Here is a 26,310-nt window from a genome sequence, read left to right as displayed (position 1 = left end):
CTTTTTTCCCCATCAGATACTAAACAGACTGTCCAGACACAACTGAAGGTTGGAAAAGATTTTTGTAATTCTTCAATACCAAACACCATTTGATCAATTCATGTTCTTGTGAAAACAGCCATCCAACAGCTCTTGTACTCATAAAGACTTTTGTTGCTGTTTTTAATTCATATGAAATATGGAGTTGCTTTTGCAGATGTTTAAAAGAGGAGTCCAGTTAGCACAAAAATTTTAAAGTTAAAAACTGTTTCAGGCATTTTATTGTAACCAGTGTATTCAGGGGACTGTACTATGTTCTCTAAATAGAGTCAGAAACACAAAACCCTGACTTGTTAGCTTCCATGAAACTTAGCTGTTAGCTCAGAGAACTACTGATGATAAGTCATCTCTACCAGTGGCAATTTATTTTTATATATAAATTTATATATTTATTTTTTTCCTTGAGAAGACTAGCTCTGCCAAATGTAAATTCCACGCCCTACAGTAATTTCTCTTCAAACTTTCAAGTTGCATCAGCTTACTACAGTTTAAAACAGAAATGACCCAAATAAACACCCTCTGAGGTTTAAAAGATAGACTAGTAGTTCTTACACAGCAGACTCACATGATTTACAAATGTCACTGGAAAATAGATAGTTTCAGAAAGTTACAAAACCAAGAACTTTGAGTGTTAATAAAAATGCTCTTCACGCATTCTGCTGCAGAAATCCCTGGACAATCAATGGCACTTCCAGCTCCTTAGCATCCCATCCCGAAGGCTGGGTTCTTTTAACTAAGTAAGCACAGACCCCAGAACCATAACCTAAGTACCCTGATCACAAGCCTAGGATTACATTCCATGAGTATTGCTCTCAGGGAATACTCACATGTGCCAGTTGACTAATGCAACTGATGCTTGACCCTCCAACAATGTCACAAATGCCATTAATCACTACCGCCAGAGTTTTATGAGCACTGTATTTTAAAAAACACAACCAAACACTGAGTGCAGAACAAAGGGCCCTCAAAAATTCTACATTACTTTAGATTGCATCATTCAAAAAGTCAGGAAACAAAACTGAAGGGAATGACCAGGAACATTTAAATTGCAGAAGCAATGTTTGCAAAAGCTCCAAACACCAGTAAGAGTCAAACTTTTGTGATAACTAACCTATTAGACTATAAAAAAATAAAGACATTTATCCCCTTATATAATGAAAGAACCTACATGCAGCTTTGCAATGCATCAATTTTTTTATACCATGACCACCACCTTCACACTAATGAAGTATTTGCCTAGGAGAGCAGAGCCAGGGTTCTGCTGAAGCAGATGCAATACTATTGTGATAACGGACTACCTTTGAATCAACCAAGTCCTCCTCTTTAACAGCTCAGTTCAGGTGAAAATGCTAAAGCTGTGCTCCAGGAAGTCTCTTGGGAGTGCACTCTGGAAAATGCATACACAGGGAACTGCAGTCATGCAGAGCAAGGAGTCTGAATTTTTCAGAAGTTTACACACACCATCCAGCTAAAAGGATTCTATGGGGATCTTTAAAGCCATTGTTCTCTTGATGCCGTTTATCATTATGAAATATTTACAGCCCACGTTTTTTGAAATAATGTTTTATATCACCTAAACCAGTATTAGAACCACAAAAAGTTATCTTTGTACATAAATAGAATTTATCTCTCTCCTATTACAAATACAACAGAAATTTAAAAAACTGAGATGCCAATAACAAAACACACATTAATAAGCAAGCAGAATTCCTGTTGACTGACCCCATGCACTGGCAGAAAACATCCAGCCTCTCGGATCAGTATCGGGAAACTTCAGTCACTCTTATCTTTATTAAAGCCTTGCACAAAGAATGAGGAGACAGCAGCATAAAATAATTGTCCATTTCATCACAACTCCAGAGTTTCATTTTAAACTCTGATGACTGAGCCAAGAGGAGGAAAAAATAATTTTCCTTATACAAGGTAACTAGCCTTCTCTTAAAGCAACTTCCTTCTCATCAAAATTTTCTCTTTCCAAACGCTACTCTGACCTCAGAGAAGATTCTGAGTTAGGTTAAACTATTTTACTTTCCTTTCAGAACTGTCATTTCTCTTGCTTCTAAAATGAACATTAAATTACCTCCAGAAAGGAATTAAAGCCTGAGACAGCGTGACTGAGTTTTAGTGGCTTAACAAGCTTCTTCAATGAGTTTGAACTTGGCCACATCTTAAGGATCTGCTAAGAGGCACATTGGCCCTGACACAAAGGCTGTTCTTTCCCAGCCAATTTTCAAGGTTCTGTTTTAACACATGGGGAAATGACAGAAAAGATGGCTCCTTTTTTTTTTGATGTTGAGAAATTATGCTTTCTCCCTTTGCCTTATTCTTAAGAACTGTTGTGAGAGCTTAAATGAAATCTAAAATGGAAACAAGATCAGTCAGTGGCCCACATCTGCCAGGGAAAATTTCAACCACACATAAATGACCAAGTTAGAGGTGCTGAAGGTATGTTCTGCCAGGAGAATAAATGAGACTACCTATGGAGAGCTAGTGCCACCACACCTTCCACAATATCAGAAACATCACAGACAGAGGAAATGGGGAAGGGGAATCTTATACAAAGGGTGGGTAGTGCTCTGTTACAGCAGGTGTGAAAAATGCCCTGCATACAGTAGGTTTATTGACAAGACAAAAGCATTCCCAAGTCTCTATGAACAGCATGTGTGGAGTTTGGTTTGTTTTGATTCCTGTAAACTGGTGAAGAAAACTTGCTTTTAATATCCACTGAATTCCACCAGCAAATACCTGCACACCAATTCATCATTTCTTACCTGCATTCCCATCCCCACTCTCCATCGATGTTTTACTGGTTTCTGACGGATTGTTCATTCTTGAGTCTGCATTAAAACAGAGATAGACAAGTATAGGGAAAAGTAAAAAAGAAAACAAACAAACAAACAAACACACACAAAAAACAAACAACCCAAAAAACTATTAATACCTTCTCATATAACATCAGAAATGTTATATGTACTTACCCTAATTCAGATTATAACACAAAAAGAACGATCAGAAGCAGAACACAGTACTGAACCTTCCAGATAAATACTGTTTCAAAATTTAGTATCTCATTATTCCCACATGTGAAAACATGGTGTTAAGGGCATAAATGACAGCATGCTAAAGGGCAAAGATAGGTAGAAACCTAATTTTCAATACAATGAAAGTCCTAGAAGCAAAAAGGGGGGAAGGGAGGAAAAAAAAAAAAAAAAGAAGGAACAATGACTACAGCAAGATTTAAAAATATTAAGTCTGACCACCATGGCCTGCATTATTCTTGTGTCGTCCTTGCTATTCCTCTCTCCTTACCCCCGGCTAGGAGAGAAAGGAAATTCAGTCATTTTAATTAAATAGATGACATTTTTCTAATACTGCATTTTCATTTTATAGGAATGCCTGTAAAATAACTGATATTAAGTGATTTTATATTTCCTATATAGTCATGCAAAGCAATACAAATATAAAACAATTCCTCTTCCCTCTGTATGAAACCTATTGAAAAGTCTGCTCTTGGTTTCAGCTTGTCAGCTGAACATAGCACAATGCAGAGGGCCTCTCCAGATGGCAGAGAGAGAATATAGTTTCCTTATACAGGAATCTATACAGATGTTCTGTGTACAGCATCAGGTCTCCAGCTTATTACCTCCTCTTATCTTGCTACTGACCTCAGTGTGACACGCTATCACAAACCAAAACTACAAAAAGAATCTCAAGACAGTTCATAAAGTGAAGCATAAACAAATCCTTAAGCATATTCTTCCATTCCCACAAGCAGTTAAATGCAACTTCAATGAATGCTTTACTCAGGATATTCTCTTGCTAGGTGCTTAAAAGGTTACCTCTATCATGTACTTTCATCAAAGCAGAGATTACCAAAATAACAATGGGCTGAAAAATACAGTAACAGCATTAACTGCTGCATCTTTCCCTCAGGTATTTCCAAGAATGCTCAGACACTTATCTGCTTGGCAGTCTGTGAGACTTGAAAATGAGAAACCAGACTGCTGCTGTACACTATCACCTGCTATTGCCCAGAGAGACCAGTGTCACCCCCAGGTTAATGGAACCAGGGGCAACAGCAGCAGAGGAACACAAGCACCAGCCAGGATGAATGAAGCACATGGACGGCGGCCTGAATGAAAACACGAGTCAAGATGAAGCCTCACTAGGAGTGTGGGGCAGGAACAGGAGGGAACTAATTACAAATGCAGCATGTGTGAGAGAAAAGATAAGAGACATCCAACTTGGAAAAACTCCAATAAGCAGTTAGGAAATACAAGTTAAGAAATGTCAGTATTTTTAAAACAAATGTAAACTTCCATGTAAACAACTGGTGCAACTGAATGCAGAATGTTCCTATGCCTATGCTTAAATCTTTCAAAGTCAGACACATGTAAGAGATCTGAACTATCAACCTCACTCTTAGCATAAAGGCAAACGTGCTTGCAGGTCAAAGGAGGTGATCCTACCCCTCTACTCTGCTCTCGTGAGACCTCACTTGGGAGTATTGTGTACAGTTCTGGTGTCCTCAACATAAAAAGGACATGGAACTGTTGGAACAAGTCCAGAGGAGGGCGATGAGGATGATCAGGGGACCGGAGCACCTTCTGTATGAAGACAGGCTGAGAAAGTTGGGGCTGTTCAGCCTGGAGAAGAGAAGGCTGCATGGAGACCTCACAGCAGCCTTCCAGTATCTGAAGGGAGCCTATAAGGATGCTGGTGATGGACTATTCGTTAGGGACTGTAGTGATAGGACAAGGGGTAACGGGTTCAAACTTAAACAGGGGAAGTTTAGATTGGATATAAGGAAGAAGTTCTTTACTGTAAGGGTGGTGAGGAATGGACTGCCCAAGGAAGTTGAGAATGCTCCATCCCTGGCAGTATTCAAAGCTGGGTTGGACAGAGCCTTGGGTGATAGACATGGTTTAGTGCGAGGTGTCCCTGCCCATGGCAGGGGGGCTGGGACTAGATGATCTTAAGGTCCTTTCCAACCCTAACTATTCTATGATTCTAAACTGATTTTGGAAAGGGGAAGTGAGTGAGAAGATGCTTTCCAGCTCAGCACTGCTGGCCCACACTTCAGCAAAAAGCTGCTTAGCAGATTCAAGCTATGAGTTCACAGTCTTGGAAGACAGAGCTCTGCTAATGCTGGAGATGCAGAACCTATTGCTTCCCAGCTCCTTTTGTTATTTTCCAAGTTTAGATAGCATGATCCACAACCTAGAAACAGAAGATGGGTTTCACTGACTGCACAGAAATGTTTGTTGTTGATGCGTCCATCCATGCTGATAGATCTGTGTTTAAAACATACAAACTATGTTTCTATCTAGAAGTTGCACATGCCTTAAATTGAGTTTATTGTTGTGACAATAGCTCATTTAAAGTGATTATAGGCAATGTTCTGGACCCACAGCTGGCTACTGAAATCAGTTTAGTTCTGGAGAACACTGAATGGGAGAGTTTCCTTTAGACACAGACACAAAGGGTTGTCATCCAATAGGAATTAATATGAGCAAAGAGGGCTTAGAAGGCCAGTATATTTGGTTGTGGAAACTGGGTTAACTCATGAGGCTATCAGATATAGGATGTGTTTTTTAAACCCAGAGTGTAAGGTTAGCCTGAACTCATGACAGCACTGACCACAAAAGGGAAGAGCATAGGCTGAGAAGGTCGTATCTCAGTAACACGGGATCAGATGCACCAAACCACTTCAAAAAGTTCTTGCAAGGAAAACAACACAGGACCTCCTGTACTAGTTTGTTACGGTAATTAAAGCATTGAAACCACCATGCAAGATACTAATGTTAAACAAACTAAACGCAGAAGGGGACACAACTGCTTTGTGCACAGAACTCCAAGCAACTTAGTGACTATTCCCTCAATATGAGGCGGCTCCTACAACAAAACTTTCCTGCAAGACCAGCAAGTTTCCTCAAGGACAAAATAATAACTGTACAGACCTTTTTTCATAAATGAACCAAGACATGTTTTTCTGTCAGGCTATGCTGCAAATTAAATCCTTGTAAAAAAGGGTTTCAGTGTTTCCTAGTATTAGACATACACATGAAGTTTACTCAGCTACCAAAAGCATGTCTAAATGAAGACTATTTTACTGTAAAGGTTCATTTCTAACAAAGACCTCAAACATTGCTATTGCAAAAAAGCAGCAAGTTGAGAGTGAAAAAAACATCAAGTTCAAATGAAGGATAGCATCCATTATTTCACCAGCTGACTATGTCTTGTTCAATCTGTGGGCCTTCTGCATATAAAGCACCAAGAACAATGCTGCCATTTCCATTGCAAATGGAATACATCTGAAGCACGAAACTACTACCAGCAAAACAGACATATATCTGCAGGATACTAAACTTACAGATTCATTATACGCCAAATAAAAAGATTATTTGGTTTATACATGCTCATACAATTTCTGCTTTAGAGTTAAAAGAATAACAAATGAAGCGGGCCAAAAAAATCCAAACCATAATGCCCTCACCTTTTCTTTTCTCTTTACATTTTACTCAGGTTTTAAATAAAGGTCCTGGGCTACAACTTCTGCCAAAATTATCTAAAAACAAACTCCACAGAAGGAAGGATTGAAAGCAGCAGGTGCATGATTGAAATCAAACTCTCAGGAGTGAATAGATTCAGTACTGCTACTCTGCTAGTTGGGCTGAGGTTGTCGTAAGGCAGTGCTGTGCCAAGCTTTCACATCCCCCCAGTAACACTGCAAACAGTATTCAGAAGAAGTAACAGACACTGCACCAACCTGGATATATTAGGGTCTATACATAGCTAGCAAAACACAAAAAAATCTTAATGCATATAATTAACTTTTTTCTTTCACCCAGTGAAGGAAGTATGGTGATGGAGTATTGGGCAGTTTCACTGCCCAATACTCCATCAGCACCAGCAAAAATGAGTGACTAATGTGTATGAAAAAAAAACCAAAAACAAACAAACAAAACCCCCACAAATAAAAACCCCAAAGTTCAATGTGAGTGAAAACATGCCACAAATTCTTTTGAAATTCATTTTAAAAAAAACCTCATTTCATATTCAGAAACAAGTATTCAGTTGTCTGCTTCAAAATTTACCATCCAAAAATATATTCTTCTACTCTGATATACAAGTTATTACATGAACTTATAAAATGGAATCAAAAGAAGAAGAAAAAAAATCTATAAATCGAGTTTTGGGGAAAGAGCCTTAAAAAGAAATAAAATCTATTGTCAAATTAGGATGATCTGTTATCATAAATAACTTTAAAAGACATAAAGAAGAAATTATGGCATGTCTGTTCTGCAGTCCTGATGTAATCTCAGTGCAGGAAATACATTATCCCAGTAACCTTAGGCATAGCTTGCAACAGTATCAATGGCAACCACCATGCACTCCACCTTGATTTCTATTATGCATGAAGAACCTTGCTATTATATTAGAAATACACAGACATAATATATCATTCTGTTGGGGAATGGCTCAATACAACTACTAAATTCTTTGAGACTGGGACTCTTATTTAATACTTTATAATTCACAACACAGATACGTAAGTCAAGTGCAGTGTTTGTCAGAAGCCAAATGCTTCTCAGATTGAAATCCTAAAAGCAAAAGGTCTGTATTAATATTATCCAAGTCTAGCAGCAAATCTCTCCAGTGCAGAGGAAGCAAATTCTCCTGGAGTGAGGGAAAGAAGGAAAAAAAACAACCAACCAAACAAACCCAAACAAAAACCAAACAAATAAACAAAAAAAGACCCAAAACAAAAACCACCAAACAACCAGACCATGTATTTCCCTGGTACAGACCTATTCGTCTATCTACCAGGCAGCCACTTGCTGCTGATTCACTGGTGAGCTTCAGCCTTACAAATACTTCCTCTCACCTCTGCATATGCAAGTAAGCCTCTATGCATAGTCAACACCTCACAGCCCCTCTGTCCATATTAAACGCTCTTAAGAAAGCGCTGAGCTGGTACCCACCTATAACGTAGTCACTGCAGTCCAGCATTGCTGTGGTATCCTCTACAGCTTCAGATAGTCCAAGGAAAGGGAGAATGGCAATTTCTATCAAATCTACACTACTGCTCTCGACCGAACATGAAAGGGAGTGGGGAGGTGAGGGAAGAAATACAACTTCAGTTACACCATAGCAATCTTCAACTGAACAGGGAAACTTCAGTTGCTCCGTGGAGTTTTAGTCTCTCCTACTAGCTGTGTCTGACATTGTCAAGGCGACTGAAGCGTGAAAAGTTCCCCTTTTTGTAATAAAATAGAAACAAAGATTGCAGCTGGCAGTTTCCATAATGAAGCTTAATCAGTATGCGCCTGATTAGGGCCTTATGCAAATCTCCTCTCGTTAGCACAGCAGCCAGCACTTTGAAGTCCATGAACAATTCATTTGCAGAGTACACTGAAAGCGCTCTCTGCATAATTTAAATCACGGTATAAATATTTATCAGCTCATTTGCATATTAATTGGCAGTGCATGAAGGGAAAAATTATCTCCCAAGTGCCAGCATAATAATTAGGGAACAAAATGAATTTTCTTCCAATGGCTTGGCTTCTCAGCCCTAGCTCAACACAGTACCACAGGGGAGCAGGGAGGGGAAGAGACAGTTCTGTTCAAATGCCACTGAAATGACACGTACAAATTAGAAACAACTCTACAGACTTAAGCGCCTTTAATCTTATTCCTGCTGGCAACAATAACTTCAGTAATAAAGGGGATTTGGAAAAAGCTTTCTACACAATCCAAATAATCCACAAAAACAATTAGCAAGGTAGAAGCTGAACACAAAGCTGTCAAACCAGTGCTTGCACATCTGTGTGGAGTTTTCCACCTCCAAACACAAACTGTCGCAAGAAGGTCCTGGGCAGGAAAAAGAGTACCACCAGGGCAAGGAAGCAGCATGATTCCCTTTAAATGGCTGAAGAGCTTGGTGATTCATTATCGGGTAATCCCTTTGCCATAGCCAGCTTAACAGCAGTAGATATGTCAAGTATTGTGTAACATTTGACACCCACTAATCTATCCCAAGTGAAATCAAAATAGATTTACTCTTGCTTTCCAATGACTTCCAAGAAAAAACAAAAAACTATTACTAATCCCTTCCATAAATGTATACAATATAGCTAAATAAAGCTTACTGTGGAGCTATGGCCTTCGAAAGGGGCACTTTACAGCCAGGTTACATCTCTGAACCACTCACTTATAATCAGAACATGCTTGCAGCTGTCACCACAAAGTACACTGAAGGACCAGAGAACTAGGAAAAGGCTTTGGTTTGTGGAGGAATCGATCTTCTTTTCCAAAAGTGGTCTACAGAACTAGGTGTACTAACAAACTATGAGGCTGGATTAAGCCATGTCAAATCATTTAACACACAAATACCAAGATAAATAATGCAAGAACATTTAGATAAAGAATTAAAGTGTAATGTGTACATCACAACATTCAATATTCCACATTCTGATCAGGAAAAGATAATGTGATGATGCAGGTGACTACAGGCTTGAGCCACTCGCTTCTGGATGTTAATGTGAATTGAAAGAGGAAGGGTATTTTTATTAAGAAAAAAAACCCCACAAAACAAAACAATCAAACAAACAAAAAAACCCACATGCTATCTGTACTTTTCTTCTCATTTCTGAAGTGAATTCAAGCACCACCTCTCCAAACAACATGAGGGAGTGACAGAAAAGGGATTTCTCAATCATTCCATACTGACTGGAATTTATTTCCACACTTGACCTCTTCTTCTGTTTGGGTTCATATCTCTACTTAACACAAGTTGTTCCCTGCTATATATTTAGCATGAGTGAGCTACACTTGAAAAAGATTGCAAGAACGTAAGGTGACCCCAGCTGCAGGGAAACAACTGGGTGTACTGAAAAGGTTTTCCTAATATTTGTCTAAAACTTGGTTTTCTACTCATTCATGTGTCCCATTGAGAACTCAGAGGTACATCTCCATGGTTCGCAGACCCTTCAGTTACATTTCAGTGTACGAAACGTTACTCTTTCATACATGCTGTTGGAGTGCACTGGGAGATAATGCGCTTGCTTCATCAGAAGAGTCTGGCCACAAATGCTGTAACAAGCCAAGCACTTCACCAAGCAAGTGCCAGTTTAACAGTGGCTGAGCGGTGGCAGCTAGAGGCATAGTAAGATGACAGCAGTGTTATCCCTGGGATCCCTTTCAAATGAGAGCTCTTGTTGAGCTGGTTGAACACAGGTGCAGCATCAAAAGCACACAACTGCAGGAAGCTACCGTTAAGAGCAGGCATGTGTGTAGTGATGGATGACTTGTATCAAATAACAATAAGCAAACAGCAAATAAAGGCCATGGAAGGACATGCCTGAAGCAGAGTTAGCCAAATGTGCTGGTGGTACCACAGCCCATCCATACTATCAACATCGCACTGACAGCTAACAAAGACAAGGCAGAAATTTTCTTCCCATTCCCAAACATGAATGCCAACCCAAATACAAACAGACGTTCCTTTGAACTGTAACTTGCAAATAAAAACACAAACATTCCTTTGAACTGTTAACTTCCACTAAACTGCTAATTGAAATAAAACCTTACACTTTGACTTATCAAGCTAACAAAGGGAGGGAGAAGAATACCATTCTGCCAGCGACCACTTGACTCTGACAATTTTATAATCCTCCCTTCTACAGAACTTCTTAATTTTTGGCCAAAATAAACCCTATTGTTTCATTTAGGCCATACTATTGCAACTATTTATCTGGCAGGCTTCTGAAGGAGGCCTGAAGACACAAGTATGAAAAGGTTTGGGGAGAAACAGTGTATACCACCCAAATTCAAAACCAATAGCTGGATATGCTAGTTTAACATTCTCTTTAGGTTCTGCCACATCACTGGCCATTTTTTCTTTCCAGTTTCTTATGTTAAAAGTTGCTTAACACCCTAAAAACAAAGTCATTCTTCCAGTACTCATCTTAAAGCAAAATACCACGCTCTGGTATGGCTCTGCATACAACATTTCATTTTTCCTCCAGAAGCACCTCTAAGAAGAGAAATAGGTGCACTTTGCACTCATCAGTTCAAAAATCTCTCTACATCCCGCACACCTACAGACACCTCAACAATTATTTCTCTCCTCTTCACCCAATCCTACAACTCTTACATTGATGATTTTCCCCACATAATTCTATTCAAACTTTTCCTTAAAACCAAAGGAACTCAGCCAATAACATGGAGCCAAGGAGAGCAAAAGCAACTCTTCTTGAGTCAAATATTTCGGAGTCTGCAGATACAGCTTCAGAAGACTTTTTCCAATCCATTTCTCTTCTTCTCTTTACATATTTACTGTATCTTCCCAATTCCAATGAATTCTTCTATTTTGCTGTTTGTCCCACCAATATGTCACTTTATTTATTCAGTTATAATGATTATATTCGGTACCTTAATACTTTACATTTTAGACAGGGAATTTCATTTTCCCCTGCAGGTTATGCAACCCATGGTTAGACCTCCTCTTTTATTTCTCCTCCTGTTTTGTTTTTTTTCCCCATTTATTATGCCCAACTGACTGAGTGTAAACTCCAAAAACTTATTCCCCAATGTCTTATAGACAGTGAAAGTTGATAAAAACTAGTGGAAAGGATGCTTAAACCCTTATATTCAATGGTCTGTCTCTCTTTTTGGTGTCTTTTTGTTTTGTTAAAAAGCCAATACAAATGAGGCAGGATTATCAACATCATTCTATTCAGCATCTTTATGGGGGAACAGAATCTTCATTTTTATATAGGTATGTTTCCATATGTTACTAAAATGTCATTTACTACCTGCCCTCAATGACAGCTAGGAAATTTCTGCCACTAGTCAGCTCTGTGACAAGCATGACCTTTGTGAGCTTCACAGGCGTGTTTTCTGAACAACATGGCAATACTACCCTATAAGACAACTTTACTCATTATTCTCCTTTTGTATGGTGTACTTGTAATGACACAAGGAAAGGAAATAAAATATAAATTGCAACATGTTAACATACTGCCTTCATTAGTCTATCAGCATCTAGAGTATTTTATCCTAAAGAACCACTGAAGAAGACTGGTCATCAGAGCTTTGAAGATAATACATGACTAAGCACAATGACAACAAACACTGGCAACACTTTGAGTAAGGCTATTTTCTGTGTGCTGTGCCAGCCAAGGACCTAGATGCCCTAAACTGACATTACACAGAGTTACCACATTTTAACTCAAGACATTTACAAATCTCCATTCCACAACCCAAATGAAGCCTAATAAAAATTTTATCAAATGCAACTCCAACATGCTATACAAGTTTATAAAGATCACATACTTCCACAAAATTAGCTATTATTAAAGTTGGCACAACCCTCTTAGAGTAATTACAGACAGACAGCGGCCTGTTCATAGTTAGGGCTGCAAATAAGCTCTAATTTTAGTGACCACCTTTGGCTTTGGCTAACAAAATTGATTTTATCTGAAAATTACTAAGTTTGCTCTGAAAGCCAAAGAGCAGTTGTCTGGAAAAGTCAAATAAAATTGGCCTGGTTTTGAATTAGTGGTCATTACTCAATTGCTATGAATTGGAACTTTACATCTGATTTTACTTCTCTCTCACAAACTCAAATCATAACTATCCTTTCAAACTTCCCACCACACAAAATGTTTTTCAAAATTCTTTCTTGCACCTTTTTTGAAGAAAATTAAGTATACAGACAGCTAAGGAGGAAAGCTAATTCAACTTACCAGTGCAGGGCAGCAGATATTCATGAGCACCTGAGACATAAATACTAAGGAGGTTGTTTGTGGGTTTGGTTTTTTAAGTCTCACTTAGTTTTGCCCACAGAAGGCAATAACTATCATGGTTTAAGAAAACTTTGGTCATGACAAACTCACAGTATAGTACCAGTGCCTGAGGAGGGGGAAAACATTATAGCTGTTACAAGCAAACTGAGCCTTATTTGGAACCCGTGGCTAATTCTATCATTCTAGAGCATCATCTGAACAATTTTGTCCTCCCCTTACTGCCTACAAGCCATAGCACATTATATTAAAGCTTTGCCTTCATTCCATTGAGTTTTCTTTTCAGAAGCATAGGATACAAATTCAGTGCAGTCAACACTTGTTCAAAATTTCAACTGCGAGCCATAAAACCATCATAATACTTACTTAGAAATCACAGAATATTTTGACGAGTAAAAAAACCTTAGGTTTTACCTCTTCTGATTTAAGCACTTGTGTTTCACTCATGTTTTCATTTCAAAATGGCTTAAATTTTTATTTTTCATTTTTATTTATTTATATGCACCAAACACTCCATCATAAGCACCAACTTCAGAACTTAATTCAAATAAACAACCCAAAGTGTCACACATTTGAAAACAAAACTGTGTTATTTAACTAGCACATTGCGTACGCCATAGGGCTGTTGCACAGTAGCACTTTTCAGTATTTGCAGGAGAGCACTCACCTCTTTTCAATTTAACTAGAAGTTAGCATTGAAAATGAGCAAACTGTGCTATGATTCCACCACACTTGAGGTTCGGTTCTAAACCATTATATATATTCCTTGCTCTAGTGAACTTCTACTTGAAAAGTAGTATCCAAAGTTAAGTGGGATATTTTTAAAAACACACATACAAATAAGTTTAAGATGTAAATATTTTAAGGGAGACTCTTGTTTGACTTTTTATCCGCACATATGTGTCTCATCTTTCTTTAAAATTACTGGTTTGTCAAATCTGAAATACTTCACATTGACAAGTATTGAACACCTGGATCAGATACTTCTTATTAGTAAACACCTCATATTTTATTACTTTTACAAGATTTACGTGCCTCACATTGCTTTTTCAAAAAAGGCACTGCAGGACACAGGAGAGAAAGACTGAAATGAAGACTGATGTGAAGTTACATGAATTGAACACAAGGGAGGGCTGAAGAACACGATCAGTAAAACTTCAAAATTTATCAGAATAATAAAAAAAGAAGAAATTTAAGGGCTCAGGTCTATGTAAAAGCAGTAATGAAAGAAAACAAAAAACCCACCACCTTAAAAGCTCGGAAGCTTTTAGGGGATGCTGCAGCTTGGGGCAGCTGGAGAACCAGGAGCACTGTAAACTTCCCCTGACAGGGAATGCCAGACCATGCTTATACATCCCCTGACCTGGTCATCCTCCTGGTCATCTCTTGTCACGTGCTGTGATGACATCTATGGGAACATGTCTTCCATGCACACATACAGTGGCTACTGAAACCGTGCACACATCTGAATGGAAAAGGTAAACACATTTCATACTACTAAAGAAGATGGTATAAATACTGCTAATTTCAAATAGTTATTGCAATACACATTAAAAATACCAAGTATTTCAGTAAAACAAATATTCTCTAATATGTAAGTCAGACCACAATTGATCTGATAACATCTGAAGGCTACTTATGCCAAGCTCAAATACTGAACAGCAATATTTGTTTTAGCAGTTGCATGACCTATTACATATTGGAAACATCACTGTGCGTGCATTCCAAAAGCATTAGATTTGCCTCCCCATGTGTACCCACACAATATGGACAGGCTCTCAGAGCTTAAAAACATTACTTTGAAACTTATCCGTAAATCATCTTGCCTTATGCAAATACACTGTTTCTCTGTTCTCCACTTTGCCAAAGTAGTAATTACTAGTCTAGCTTGATGGATAGGGCTCCACAAAGAATACACTAATTTAGTATGTGACTTAACCACACAATTCAGTTCAATTCAAATCCCAGAGTCTCCACGATACTTGTCATTAAATACGCTACAGGCCACTCTCAAAATACGTAAATCAAAGTCACTGGTTTAAGTTTATTATGATTTCTGCTGGAGCCAACTGAATACATCAAGATCAACAACAGAGTATTTCATTCTAGCAAGCACTAGAGTGTTTGACAGACAAATTGATAGAAAAAAAGCACATCCAAAACCTCTACAGTTCATGGTATGAATAGAAGTCGCATTGCTGTTATCACTGTCCTTTGCAGAAACTGCTTTTGCTCTCTCTTCCTTAATAATTATCTCAAATCTGAAGGCGGATATTGCTTTAATGCACTCAGCACACTGATCCAGACACTATTAACACCTGTAGGACCCACAAGACGTCACGAGAATGCTTCTTTCTGAAGCTTAAATTATTTGATCTCAAAGAGGAAAAGCCAAATTCCAGACAAGCTGCTTTGTATGTTACAAATTGAACAAAAAATTGCCAGATGCAGGATCTGAAGAAAGAAAAGGAGTTATTCACACTGCAGACACTGATTCCATTCATTAGCACACCTATGCAAGTATCTATCATTTGGGATGGTCAGAGCTAACAGAAGACTGCATTTGCCATCAGTCAGAAAAAAATAAAAATACAAGTTTCTGGGCACCTGGGTCTTTAATTTACAATAATATAGGAACAGTAGGAAGTAAAAACCACAGTGCAGCTACACATATCATCTACATGTGCTTTTCCGGGAAATGTTCACAAGCACAGTTTTGCTCATTTTATCAGCTATGCTGTGCTAAAGCAGAGAAGGCATTGATTAGCTTTTCCAGGAAATAACCACAAGAACGGGTTTACTAGAAGCAATACTGAGTGCATGCTGTATGACTACCCCCTATGGCTGTGTTTGCAGAGGATCTGCTGGGAAGACACACACATTTTACATGCAGGCCCACAGACACACACCACTGAAGGCAGGAATGTCTTATTTATTTGTCCAGCAAACCAGAGCAAGGGTAAACTTTTCCTCACTGCCCCAATTTCTGTAACTTATTTTGATTAGAAGTGTTAAGGTGACAAATACTGAATCTTCTAAAGAAATTCATAAAATCACAGACTGGTTTGGGCTGGGAGGGACTTTAAAGATCATCTATTTCAACCCCCCAGTCATAGGCAGGGACACTTTCCACTAGACCAGGTTGCTCCAAGCCCCATCCAACCTGGCCTTGAACACTGCCAGGGATGGGGCAGCCACAGCTTCTCTGGGCAATCTTGCCAGTGCCTCACCACTCTCACAGGGAAGAATTTCTTCCTTATATCTAACCTAAATCTCCTCTCTGTCAGTTTAAAGTCATTCCCCCTTGTCCTGTCACTACATGCTCTTGTGAAAAGTCCCTCTCTAAATTCATGATGTAGTCAAAATTACAGGGTGAAAAAAGCAGGTCAAAGGCCTAACAAATAAAATGTTTAAAAGTGATACCCAGAATACTTTTACTCTTGGTTTCCAATTCCTCAGTGAAACACAAGTTTTGTATATACATATCTCACCATTTTCACAGAGAAACCAAAAATTAAAAATAGGGCACTTAATTTAGAACCTTAGATAGATAGATGACTGTCAGTACTGCAGCCATGGGCCATGAGCTCTGAGGCAGGAAAATGCCAGCAGGAGTACCAGCAGTTGCAAAGCTGCTCATCTCTGCTGCTCTACTGACTCCTCTTGTGCTGCCATTACACAACTACCCAAGAGAATTAACCTGTGTTAAAACTACTCCAACCACAATGAGAAAATACCAACCCAAATCTGTTCCTTTGTCCAAGGGAAGAAATGTTTAAAGCACAAAGGTAGCAAAGAGGCAGGAACAAACAACTAGGTAAGACTAGGCTGCAGTATTACCTTAAAACTTCTATTGTCTATGGCTTAAATCCACTCATATGTTATTCATCTTATGAACTCTATCACGCAACTTATGTGACAAGTAGAAGAAATTAAAATCCCATAACAACTATTTATTTCCTCTTGGGGACACTGTCAGCCCTAATGTTGACAACTCAGATCAATTAGTATACTTACATATGCACATGCCCCTCCAATTCCACCCCTGAGAATACTGGTCTTGATTTCTGGTCTCTGCACACACACCATTTCCATGCTCAAAAATGGAAATGTGATTCCCACACTGTAAGACTTAATTATATAATCACTTATTTTCATCAGATGTGTTGAAGAAGGCACTAGAACTACAGGGCTTTGAAAGTAAAGAAAACGGGGGGCATTGACGAGAAACTAACAAAAGCAGCAGTGGAGTAACAGCTACAATTACACCAATGAGTAGACTAGCTTAGACCTGGCTTACAGTAGTACTAAACTCCAAATCCAAGGAATTATTCACAGAAAAATTTAGAAATAATTGCTAATAACTCTGTAATATTATAGTAGAACTAAACTATAGCAAATAAATGAAAAGCACACCTTATAAAAATCTGAACCATCTACATAAAAAGCCTGTATGTTGGTCTACAGCATCACAACAGGCTTAAAACCTGAAGCTTCAAGGGGGACCAAAACATTACAATAAATCAGAACTGAAAATAGTTACAGGTAGACAACCACCTATTAGCTCTCAGAATTATTTTACATATACATATATGTACTTGTAATTTATACATATGATTTATACATATAATACTTGTATGTTTTATATATAAACATATATACTATATGTACATACTTTTATATAAAACACAAATAATATAGTACATATATTATTTAGTATACATAAGTGTATATATACACACTTTACATATAATTTAGTATATATATTATTTAGCATATATATAGTATGGGGGGTTATATATAAGTTTAAAATTTTTAATCCATAAATTTAAAAAGAAAGGTACTGAGGTGGTGATCTCAGACTTCTGAAAGCTTCTAAGCATACTGTTCTGAAAACAGTTTACATGTTCCTATAAAACATTCCTGCAGAAAGGCAGCAAGGCAGTTTGTCAGCCCAGTGGAAGAAAGATCATACAGAGCAAGTCAGCATACAGTCCTATTTTAATCACTTTTGTCCAGTCTTGGTCAAAAGGCACATGGATGTAGTGAGAATGAAGCAAAAAAGAAGTAGAGCACTTAAGTACCAGGACACCATCATCCTCAAAAATCCAGCCACAAACAGCCTGAGAGCTGCTGCTGACTTGAGTGAAAACTGTACCACAGCCTCCTTAGAAGTCACAGTCACCACTGAAAGAAGAACAACTCGGTGTTCAGAAGAAAACTAAAAGCCACGCTAAGCTTAACATTGTACTGACATTTTAATATTGCACTGAGTTGAACTAACAAGCCATTTAAAAAGAATGACCTGTATTCTGTACTGCCTTCCCAATCCCTCACCATCACAGAGGGAATATTCATTAAGAATGCAGAGAAAGTTAACAAATTTTCTGGGATTTAACTAAGTTAGAGGCACTAACACAAAATCACAAATCCTCTGTGACATTACATTTCCAACAAGCTCTCAACACTGGCAAAATGCACAAAAAAGGCTACAAAATTCAGAGCCCTGCATGACTCTGCAAGTATTATCTATGTATACGAGCAGCCTGTCCATCCAATGTGACAGGTGCAAACTGACAAGCCCATTTTTGCCTGCCTGCTGGCTACTCTACACTCCTCTTTTCTTCTTTTGAATTTCCCCAACTTAAATCGAATGCAAATAAGCCAGGTGTGGTCTCCAGGGCACACAATCCCCACCAAATTCCCATAGCAACTTGCACAGCTGGCCATGAGAAAAGTTGTATCTGTTTCATATTGGCTACAGAGTTTAAGCACTCAGAGTTAACCACCAATTCCAGCATCATGTAAATGAAACATCTCCTGAAAAGCACATCCATTTCTCCTTGATTAATACAGGAAAATAAAACTCTGGATATGCTCCTAGTTCAGCATCTGCTCAGCATGTAAAGTGAGCATGTTATTTACAGGAGGTGATGCCTATGAAGAAAATGGCTTCTCTCTTCTGCTGCAAGGTACTGAAGTTTCAGAAACTATTTAGAAAACACATCATTCTGTATACTGCAATCAAGAATACACAGCTGAAAAAGAGAAGTCAGAAACCCAAAACAAAAATACTTTTGTTTAAGTTATAAGACTTCCACAAGACATCTGGTAAGTATTTCCCATTTTAATTCTACTTTTCTGCATAAGCTTTCCAAGTCTCATTCTAAAAAATCTAAAGTTACCCTGTGACTGACTAGCAATTCTTCATCACATACAATCCTATCCTTTGTTCCTTACCTATAAACAAGTATCCCACATTCTATTCATTGCACTCCTCTCTGTCCTGCAAAGGAAGCTCACTGCTTTTGCCTACATCCAAGCCCGCAACTCTTCTTTTTGGCACTTCACCCCAGCTTTCTCACTTTCCGCATCTGCTGGCTAAACAGCAGACAGAAGGCACTGGGGCTAAATTGGAACCACAAGTGTACTGGCTGGCCATAGAATATGTACTTGTTGGTCAACTGACCAGATAAGAGAAACAGGTAAGGAGTACACTTTCTCTGCTTTTCCCTTAGTGTGGCCACAACTCTCTCCTCTACTCAGACTGTGGTTTGAACTAAGAGCCCTACAGGCTTAGGGAAAAGGGCCCATGTTTCCCATGTCTATCCTGCCTATGGATAGTCAGGAACCAAGCATAAGTTGATGTTTAGGCTGGAGGGCAGGAACACAAAAGGCACCTAAAGACACTGCCCCCCCCCCCCCCCCCCCCGATTACAACTCAAAGACTTTTTGTGGCAAAGGATGTCGCTAAACACTAAGTAACCCTCAGCAGACTTCTCTCTCCCATGAATCCATGTCAACATCCTGCTGAACCCTTTTCAGGAGCCTGCCTGCAGCAAAGAGCCCCACTGAAGAATTTTTTATTTTGTTTTGAATCTATCTTTTGTAGCACTTCTTCAATTTCCCCTACTTCTTGCACAAAAAGAGACTGTGAACTGTAAGCCCCTATTCACACCTGCATAATACTTCACTGATTTCCACCATATCCCCCCTTAGCTCTATCTTTTCTAGGATGATAATCTCTAGACTGCAGAGTTGCTCATAAAAAGCATGAACGGCTTCCGTACAATGAATCCTATGCTGCTTTTCTGCATCTTTTTCATCTGGGGGAGAAGACCTGCCCAGTACAGTACCCAAGAGAAAGCAGTAATGGACTGTGGCACAATACTATTTTTTTCTTATATTGCTTTGCACTCTGTTCTTTTCCTGGCAAGTCCTTGCATTTAATTTGCCTTTCGACTACGTGGTGAGAGTGAAAACACAGTAGATATTTCCATGAAAAATCACAGTGTCAAAGATCTCACACCTGGAGCGCCTATACTACCACACATAAAGTCAGGATCTTATCTCTAACTTATTCATCAGTTTCAGAAAAACTACAGGAGCTTAGTATCACTGAAACCCCCAATTTGTTCAATTTGCTTAAAATTGGCCAACTATTTCATAAGAGAAAGCAGAAAGGGAAGTCAAACAAAAACAACACAAACCTCTTTCCTTATGAAAACTGGCTAATATAGGAACAACATCATGTTTATCCGTTTCCAAAAGAGCAGGCAGTTGATAAGAAATAGACTTGGCATCAGTCAGTTCTGTTTGTGCTGACTTTACAAAACACCCATCACTGTACCTGGGTTAACTATACCCCTGTAAGCGATCCATATTTTTCAAGGAGGGCAAGGCAAGCTTACCCAGGAACATTCAGCATCTAACCACACAGGAGGCCACCATTATGGCTAGTCTCGTATGAAACTATACACTCACATATGAATGGGGAAATAAAAGAAAACAGGAGCGGTCCAATGTGCATACTGGAAGATAGCTATAAATTTTATTCACCCATTAGCATATGTAAGATATTGTACACCTACAACCTCTATCCATTACCTCACCTGTGGGAGCTAGCATTAAGCCATCACTAACTTGAAAGCTGTTTATTTGTTTAAGCAGTTCTAGTTTTCTTTCCTACCCTTTCTGCACTCCCTTCCAAATTTCTTTTCAGACCAATCAGCAGCACTTCAAAGAAACATCAGAGCTGGTGGCATTAAAATGACCACGGAAACACATAAAGCTTTAGCAGGGTACAACCACTGAGCAAGTGAAAGATGCCATTTAGCATTAAAAATGATGACTGTAAGCCCACTCAACTGGGGGTGGGGTGGGGTGGAGGGAACACACAAAAAAAAAAAAAATCACAAGTCATTATTTGGCAGGGAAAAATATTAGTATTCCTCTACAGGCCTAGCATAATTTGTACTTTAAGAAGCACATCATATTAACATTAACAGTCCATCATATGTTAATAAACACCAAAGAATTAAAAACTGAAGTATCTTGGTCTGTATTGCAAGCAATAGGTTTACACAATTTACAGAAAAAAATGAAATGGACATACAGGTGGCAGACTCTGGAATTTGAGAAGCTGAAAAGTGAAGATATTTTACATACAATGTTATTATGTAATTTTGAAAAAATAAAATAAAGTGTGGTATCTGCTAATACTGGTATAACAAATAAGTATTTGGTATCAGGTGCTAAGGAGACATTCCAAATGCAAATACGCATGTACACAAACACACTAATATGTATCTTCTATACCAACAAAGAGGCAGGTTTTGTACATCTCAAAAATACAGGAGATTTAAGCACATATTCTGTCCTCTACAGCTCATATTGATGCTGTTTCTACACATGACAACCGATGCATGCTGAGGACAACCTTGCCAAGAAATTTTCCATACGTAATTTAGAATATCATTTGGCTTGATCAGTGCTAACCTTACACATGCTACTTGCTTATAAACAGCTTAAATGGAGAATGCAGGGGAAAGGAAAAGGTAACGGAGAAGAGTGAAGGTTTTGTCTTCTGAAGAGACTTAAAGATAAGCACAACATTTCTGAAATACAATGAGGCCATTAAGTTCTCCTGTGTAACTAAGGCCTCAACTTCCAGGTGATGGGAGTAGGTTAAAAACACTGTGTTCTGATTAGCACAGTCCAAGAGATGGCACTATACCATTTTCTTAGCTTTAGCTGTTAACTTGCAGTACTTTTTTTTTGTAAGTATAAGACATGCTTTAAGACAGAGATCACCTAGAAGCAGCTTTCAGCAACTGGATCTCGTTATGTACCTTTGGATGATTAAAGAAACTTCCTTAAACAGAAGTCCCCTTATGTATTGTGAACAAGCCACTGTTCACTCAGTCCAATTTGGTTAAACCAAAGATTCTGAATTTTAAACTCAGTTTGACAGGCTTTTCACATTTTGAATCCATCACAGAAACATCTCTGGCTTTGTCAGCAACTCTTCTGATGTCACAAATTTCCCCATAGCACCATAAGGTTAGTCTCATCTACATTTATCATTCAAAAATTGAATTGTTATCATAGGTATAGCCTTATTCCAAAAGCCATTTCCAGACTGTAAGTTATCACAATTCAATTCATTTTTAGAGTCCATGTCTTTCAGAGGACAGGCTCCACTTTCAAAGGAGGAGTCTACATCTCTTTTTCTAGATGTTTAGCAGACACTGTATTTAGCTAAATTAAAATACACAGTTTGTTTCCCAGAAAAAATGGTGAATCTTAGATGCCTTTGTAGTAACTGATCTCATAGCTGCAACTCCATCAATCTTTGCATCCTCCAAAAAACTCTACCAACAAAGTTTCTGTATTTCTCCCTGATTACTGGCAGATACAGAAGAGTACCTGCTGAAGAAAAGGATACAGCCAGTAGACTCTGACTTTCCATTTGTGCTGGTTTAGGCTGGGGGAGTTAATTTTTTTATAGTAGCAAGTATAGGGCTGTGCTTCAGATTTCAGCTGAAAACAGTGTTGATAATATGGAGATGTAGTTACTGCTGAGCAGTACTTGCACAGCGTCAAGGCCTTTTCAGCTTTTCATCCCACCCCACAAACGAGTAGGCTGGCTGGTGCATGAGGAGCTTGGAGGGGGCACAGACGTGACAGCTCACACCAACTAACTAAAGGAATATCCCAGACCATATGGCATCATGCTCAGCTTATAAAGCTGTAGGAGAAGGAAGGGGGGAAACATTTGGAGTGATGGCATTTTGTCTTTCCAAGTACCTGTTACACATGATATAGCCTTGCTTTCCTGGAGATGGCTGAACGACCCCCAGTTCCCACCCTCAACTCCTTGTTTAGCTTTGCTTGCACATGCTTTAGTGTTTGCTTTACCTATTAAACTATCTTCATCTTAACCCACCAGTTTTCCCTCTTTTAGTCTTCTGATTCTCTCCCCAACCCACCAAGTGGGGAGTAAGCAAGTGGCTGTGTGGTGCTTAGCTGCTGGCTGGGATTAAACCACGACATAACAACTATATTAAGATTTTTCAGTTACCTTGTCCTTAATCCTTTTAGTATGTGTTACTATTGATTTTGTATCACTTTAATTTGGTAATCAATGAAGTAAGCCATTCTAAATCAGATACATTATAAAAGAGTGCATTTTATCAATACAATTACAAAACAAAGCTTTAATCTTAACAAGAACTGAAAAAGCTTACAGCAAATTCGTCTGAAAAGGCTATCTGTCCTACTCCAGAAAACTGTATAAATTGACAGTAGATTATTTTTATTGACCAAAAATTGTCTATGAGCAAATAAAATTATCTACTCATTCAAGTAAGTGCAACCAGCCTCTAGCTTTTTTAATAAACCTGCTCCCCTTTTTTCAAAGTATTGTCTTACTAATTTTCCTACTCCCTTTCTGCAGCTTCCTTGGCATCATCAGATTTACTGACATCAATCAACACAAAACATAAACAAATTAGATTATTTTCCAGTAATTGCAAATTACTTCATCCCACACGAAACCCTTGTTTCCAAACTGGAGAAACATGGATTTGATGGGTGGACCGCCTGGTGAATAAAGAACTGGCTGGATGGCCACATACAGAGAGTTGTGGTGAACAGCTCAATGTCCACATGGAGACCAGTAACGAGTGGAGTCCCCCAGAGGTTAGTGATGGGACCGATCCTGTTCAACATCTTTTTTGGCCACATGGACAGTGGGACTGAGGCATCCCCAGCAAGTTGGCTGACAACACCAAGCTGTGTGGTGCAGTTGACATGCTGGAGGGAAGGGATGCCATCCAGAGGGACCTTGACACACTTGAGAGGTGGGCCAGTCAAACCTTATGTAGTTCAACAAAGCAAAATGCAAGGTCCTGCACCTGGGTCAGGGCAATCCTAGGCACAGCTACAGGTTGGGCAGAGAAGTGATTCAGAGCAGCCTGAGGAGAAGGACTTGGAGGTGTTGGTTGATAAGAAACTGAACATAAGCTGGCAGTGTGTGCTCACAGCCCAGACACCAACTATGCACTGGGCTGCATCAAAAGAAGTGTGACCAGCAGGTCGAAGGAGGTGATCTTGTCCTCTCGTGAGACCCGCCTTGGAGCACTGTGTGCACTTCTGGTGTCCTCAACATAAGGAGGAGATGAAGCTGTTGGAACAAGTCTAGAGGAGGGCCACAAAGATGATCAGGGGGCTGGAGCACCTCCTGTACGAAGACAGGCTGAGACAACTGGGGCTGTTCAGCCTGAAAAAGAGCTGCCTTCCAGTATCTAAAGGGGACCTACAAGGATGCCAGAGTGGGACTCTGCATCAGATGTAGCAACAGGACAGTTCAGGGGTTCAAACTTAAACAATGGAGGTTTAGGAAGGAAGAAGTTCTTTATTGTGAGGGTGGTGAGGCACTGGAAACAGGTTGCTGAAGAAGTGAATGCTTCATCACTGGCAGCGTTCAAGGCCATGTTGGACAGAGCCTTGGGCAACGTGATGTCCATGCCTATGGCATGGGGGCTGGAACTAGATGATCTCAAGGTCCTTTCCAACCTTTATCATTTTAATAGTCAACAGGTAGAGTCCGAGATCAGGAAGCCCCTTCAGTGTTTCTCACAATTCCTCTTTCAAATTTTAATTCACTGTGCAAGTTGTAAATCTTAGAGCATTACCTCAGCTTACAGCTTATCTATCCTATCTGCACAGTGAATCATCAGTTTGACTTTTAAAACAACAGTCAAATTAATAATTAATTTCTTAGTGTTTTGGCCTAATTACAGAAACACATGTATCATATTAAGGGCCCTTCTTACTGCTGTTGATCTCATCTTACTTGATTTTAATACTAATTTTTACTAATAGATTTTTATTATATTATCATACTGAAAAGCAGAGATGTTCAGTTCTAAATCACACACCTGCTATTTTAGCTGTTAAAATTCTCTAATTCATAATGTTAATACCACTAACCTCCCCCCTGCTCCTCCTCACTTGCAGTTTTCACTGTACACCCCTACTGCGAATAATAGTCCTTGTCAGGTTTCTAGTTAAACTTTGATTATACAGACTCTATCCTTTCTCCAAAGGTTCCCTCTTCCAGAAAGAGCTCTTGTGCATAACTCAATTTAAACTTTGCTTCCTTAGGCAGTCTTTCCCACTACACATTCCTGTTCAAATCAACAGATAGTATCTGTTTAAGTGTTTTTAAGAATTACTGAGAAGAGATGAATCACTCAACCTAAAACTCACCTGACTGTGATTAACAGTACAAAAAACTTCACAGTGGAAACCCATGGAACAGCCTACTTACCAGAAAAGTTTCTTCTTAATCCCCTTTGGTTAGCATTTTATTTGTTCCCTGTTGTATAATGGTTTTTCAATTCCTTACAAAGGCTTCACAAAGCTTTCATTTAACCTAACATAATGCACTGTAAATGAATAATTCCTTTTCTTTCCTGGTCCTGTTAATCTTTTGGCCTCAGTTACATCTCACAGTTGTGAGATGCAAATGTTAATTATGCAAGAAGTGTGAGATCTGTATTTTGATTTCCATCTGTCCAATACAAGTCCAGCACAAGACACAGATAACTGAGTGCTTTCCTATCACCATGGGAACATGATTGCTGGGAACATGATTGCCAGGAACATACCAAGAACAAAATCTCATACTGACTCCCAGAAACCCCCATCAAGTACCTTCTACCTATTAGAGCCTCCTTTATCTCCTTTGTTGATTCATACTCTTAACAAACCTCTGATTATTCTTACTGCAACTCAATCTTCCTCAGGACTGAACAAACATTATCTAACTCACGTAACATCTTCCCCTTGCTACATGTTGTATATCAATTATCTCATCTACATAATTTATATGGATGTAGAAGTAGTTGAAACATTTCATTCATGCCCAACTTTACAAAGTTGTAGGCCACCCAGCATTTTCCTTGCCCATACTTCCCATAGGGTTACACCAGCACTCAACTGACCCCACAGCAAGCTCAGAGAATTGGGCAGCAGAAAATCAATCCTTCTGAAAAGCAATTTCAGCAGCTCAGCTCCAAACCTGTATGACTACAGAGTCAGACAGCGCAATGGAGCAAATGCCACCAAGGGTGGGTCTGAACAGAATCCATCAAATTTGGTTTAAATTGCTTAA

The 26,310-nt window shown here is 39.0% G+C and overlaps 1 protein-coding gene across 7 annotated transcripts in view; it reads right to left on the bottom strand.

The window, feature by feature from the left end:
* POU2F1 (POU class 2 homeobox 1) overlaps window positions 1-26,310 on the bottom strand; it is a 132,442-nt gene that overhangs the window by 64,008 nt on the left and 42,124 nt on the right. For 5 of the 7 annotated variants that reach the window (XM_080614358.1, XM_080614361.1, XM_080614359.1 and 2 more), the window contains exon 2: window positions 2,811-2,876. The exons of 1 other annotated variant lie outside the window; for it this stretch is intronic. In XM_080614358.1, coding sequence (XP_080470484.1) covers window positions 2,811-2,876 — 66 coding nt within the window. Of the gene's footprint in view, window positions 1-2,810; window positions 3,355-26,310 lie in introns of all 7 variants that reach the window. One more of the 7 variants, XM_080614362.1, reaches the window with a different exon arrangement.

Source organism: Psittacula echo (assembly GCF_963264785.1).
Source record: "Psittacula echo genome assembly, chromosome: 3".
NCBI lineage: Eukaryota > Metazoa > Chordata > Aves > Psittaciformes > Psittacidae > Psittacula > Psittacula echo.
The sequence above is the reverse complement of the archived record's forward strand: the minus strand, read 5'-3'. Positions and strand labels throughout refer to the sequence as shown.